Source organism: Buceros rhinoceros, unplaced genomic scaffold (assembly GCF_000710305.1).
Source record: "Buceros rhinoceros silvestris isolate BGI_N320 unplaced genomic scaffold, ASM71030v1 scaffold1558, whole genome shotgun sequence".
Classification (NCBI taxonomy): domain Eukaryota; kingdom Metazoa; phylum Chordata; class Aves; order Bucerotiformes; family Bucerotidae; genus Buceros; species Buceros rhinoceros.
Window position 1 is genome coordinate 56979 of NW_010428409.1, and position 4050 is coordinate 61028.

General features: G+C 41.8%; 1 protein-coding gene across 1 annotated transcript in view; it reads right to left on the reverse strand.

Moving 5' to 3' along the window:
* Window positions 1–172: 172 nt before the first annotated feature.
* The window catches only part of F13B (coagulation factor XIII, B polypeptide), an 11199-nt gene continuing 7321 nt past the window's right edge, over window positions 173–4050 (reverse strand). Inside the window, exons 9-11 of the mRNA XM_010142241.1 lie at window positions 1696–1899; window positions 1047–1229; window positions 173–384 (exon numbers count right to left, since the gene is read on the reverse strand). Of these exons, the coding sequence (XP_010140543.1) occupies window positions 173–384; window positions 1047–1229; window positions 1696–1899 (599 nt within the window). The remainder of the gene's footprint in view (window positions 385–1046; window positions 1230–1695; window positions 1900–4050) is intronic.

A 4050-nucleotide genomic window follows, 5' to 3' on the forward strand; every position in this document is an offset into this window, starting at 1 on the left:
ACGCGCCTCCCCCCCCCCCCCCCCCCCCCTTCAGCTCAGACCCAACAATGCCACCGAACACTCATTTCTCAAAGCTGACTGCAGTGATCTTGAAAATAAGAGGCCATCTTCACTCTGGATAAGGAACGAACGCGTAACGTACCTTTCCTATAGGCTGTCCTGAAGCCCATGCCTATTCTCCTCTTTCAACACATCTTGGATACGTCAGCTGTCCCCTCTTACACTGCACTTGAAATACAGTAGTACCAGATTCTGCTCCAAAATGGTTTCGTTTACAGTAAAATCCAACATAATCCCCATGGTAAAAGTAAACTCGATTCTCATAGAACCCCTGCAGCAGCACATTGTTTTTCTCCATTTCATTTTTTGACAAAGTACATGGCTCTAAAGAAGAGATGCTTGGTGTTAATAAACCAATTATTTTTGAAATAGTATAGTTCTGACTAGTCTACCCTAACACTGCAGATATTTCCCATTCTATTATTATGCGTGAAATACTTTTGGGTAATGCAGGCATGTCATAATTAAGAAAACAAAAAGTCAGACAAGCTTACACTTGCTTCTATTAAAACTTCCATCTCTAACGAAAAAAAAAAAAAAAGAAGGAAAGAAGGTGAGATCTTAAATTTCTAGTTGACAATACTCATTGTAAATTCTGAGCAACTGAATTTAGAGAGAATTGGGGTTGTTCAGCCCGGAGAAGACTCCAGGAAGACCTTATTGCAGCCTTTCAGTAATTAAAGAGGGCTTATAAGAAAGGTACGGACAGATTTTTTTTAGTAGAGCCTGCAGTGATAGAAATTGTTTTGCAGTGAGAACGGTGAGACACTGGCCCAGGTTGCCCAGGGAGGTGGTAGATGCCTCATCTCTGGAAACATTCCAGGTCAGGTTGGATGGGGCTCTGAACAATCTGATCTAGTTGAAGATGTCCCTGCTCACTGCAGGGGAAGTTGGACTAGATGACCCTTGAAGGTCCCTTCCAAACTATTCTACGAGTCTATGAATTATTGAGAGAAATGAGTGCTTATTTGTCTTATCACACCTACCTATACAAACTGGTGGCGAAGTCCACTGTCCTTCAGAGCAGTAGATTCTCTCAGGGCCTTGCAAAAAATAATACTCAGAGCAACTATACTGAACTGAAGAACCACTGTCATACTGGGTCAGGGGTGGGACAGTAGGAGCTCCATTCACAACAGAAGGTGGAGAGCCACATTTTTCTGTAGGAGCTGGAATAGCATTAAGAATGTTTGAGAAACATACAGCTTAAGAAACGAACCAAGCAGCAGCTTCAAATGGCTACTAACACGCTGGCTGTTTCACTGCGTCACGGATCAGACTGCTTTCTCCTGCCGCATTTCAGCTGTAAGAAATGCCCTGTGTGCATTTCACTGCTAGTGCTGCTGACTTTCTGCAGAGCTCCCTTTGAGTTCCCTGGGCTTGGAGAAGAGCTCCTCTCCTCCTTTCCTGCAGCCTTCCCCATCAAAGGACGGGGTATTCTTTTCCTGTGCTTGGATATATTTAACAACACAGTTGTCCTGTGCGAGGATATCTGTGCATTTCTGCATTGCTGGGTACTAAAGATCTGTTATTTACAGCAGATTCTAGGCCCGCACTGCCGAAGCAAAATGTTTCTAAATAGGTGAAAGACTGACTCATTAAAAAGGCAATAATGAAAAAAAGGTATTGTTGCACCTTGCAGAACGCATTTTGGATATTTCAGTCTGCCATGGTTACACTGTGTCCTCCCAGGAGATAGACTGGTCGTCCGCAGAAAACTGTATCCCTGTTTACATTCAAACTCTACGAGATCCCCATGTAGGAAGATTAACTCCTCCTGTTCCCATCTCAACTCTAGGCTGTTGCGGTTCATGTCAGTTCCATTAAGAATGCACGGTTCTAGGAAACAAAAGCGTACTTCAATAAAAGGCAACCTTAAATGATTTCTTAGCTCCCTCTTGAGGGATCCAAGATTGAGAAATCCAGAACAACAGCTGTAAAATGCTTTCAAATCTTGCAAGAAAAAGGACTATAAATCTATTAAAAAAAGAATGCAAATACAAAGAAATGGGCTGAAATAACAGAAATAACATACCAAAAAAAAAAAATTTCCTAAACTGGGAACAGTAAATCACAGAAAACACACAATTCTGACAAAATCTGGTTTCTACAAGTATTTGTAAACATATGGCAGCCTGGGTTGACCATTGAAGAAGAAAATGTCTTCTTTACGGTAACTTGAAAAGACTTTTTATAATGAAAATAGTCATCCCTCAGAATTAACCTGTCAGATTTGGCTGACAGATTTGGTAAGCCCTCTCAGGATAGTAGTAACTAATACACAGTAAATTTAAACTGTTAACCTAAGAAAGTGTTTTGACAATTCCCCTTTATTTGCTTTTTTTCTTTGTTACATTTAAAACAATTTAGACATCTTCTAAAAACTTTTTTGGGAGTTTTGTATTCTTCTTTGGTTATTCTTCTTTCAGGTTATTCAAAGTCAGTATTTTTTTGGTTGCTATCTGACAGGTTTCTTAAAACTTAGCGCCAGGCTCACATCAGGTAGCCGAGATCTCCGTTAAACAGGTAACCTATTAACCTTGGAAACCACTGTTCAACTTCAACAGAGCCTGACAGAGGGACAGTTAGAAAAACAAATTCCTACAAGTCCCGTGAGAATCATTGCCTGACAGAGGCCCTTAATAACGCTTTGCTGAAGGCAAGGCAAGGAGAAGTCAGTTACCACCCATTCCGACGACAGCACCGTGATGGTGCGCTCTCTCTGGTCTGCGTAGCTGAGGGTTGAAGAGAAATCTCGGAAAATGGAAAGGATGCTGTGGGTTTTTGAGAGGCAAATAATGCTCACAGGAGATGAGTTTTCATCATTTCATAAGATCTGTTAAATTTCAGTATTCAGATCCAAGAATGATGATCTGAACCTTTCAGTCCAAACACGGTACATTTTACTCGTTTAGAAATAAGTAATAAAAACTGAACTGTTTGATTATTTGCGTTTTCGCAGTAGATTACAAACTTTAGTCAATTTAACAAAGGATGATAGTGAAATAAATAGAATTCTTACAGAAAGGAAGGAAAGATAAACAACTCTTAGATCACGAGAAGTAGCATCCCTGCCAGTATGGGTAAATTCCTAACGGAGGTCTCTAGGTTGCTGTGAACAGCATACGTAAGAGCAACATGGGAAAATTAGAAAGTCCAGAATTAAGTGATAGCTATAAAGACACATGATAAAAACAAAGGCTGAAGGCTTAAGGATAGTAGTCCAAGAAGTCATTGTATTCCTTCAAAGACCGTTTTAGAAATGGCTGCGGTCATTCCTTTGAAGCATCTATCGAAGGACAGGAAGAAATTCACTGAACGGAGAACACAGGAGAAAGAAGCTAGAGAACCGTCCTAGGTAACAGGGAGAGCTATGCTTGAGAATAGCTCACTCGGGAAAACGGAGGAATCTATTGAATCGTGTGTTTGTATGAACAGACCGGAGGACATGCAGCAGGAGTGGCCTAGGTGTATTTGATTTTGGTTCACCCTCATGTTTCTGAAATATTTATCAACTTAAATGAGTAAGAAAAGCTGGTCCTGAAATGTCACCAGCTGGCCAAGACTCCCCAATCACAGGATGAGTTCTTTCTAATTAGCCCCCCTCCCATTCCAGGAGAAAGAGAAGAGACAAGAAGAAAAAGTTTGTGAGACCTTTAAAGTTTGGGAAACTAAAACAGGTTTAATAACAATAGAAAAATATTATATACAGAAAAACAAAGAACGCTTTAACAGGTTTACACAGGACCGGAAACCTGGTGCAGCAAGAGTTGAACTGCGGTTAAGGAAACAATAGCGCAAGGAGAAAAATCTACCAGGCAGTTCGAAGTGGCAGCAACCTGTGGCCAGCAGGTCTGGAAGCAGAGCTGAGCCGCAGCGGTCCACGTGCAGGCAGGAGCCGAGCTGAGCAACAGCAGCGCTCGGATTGTGGTTGTCAGGAAAAAACCTCAGCGGGGGCGGCAGGGGGCAGGACAGGGGCGGCAGCGGCAA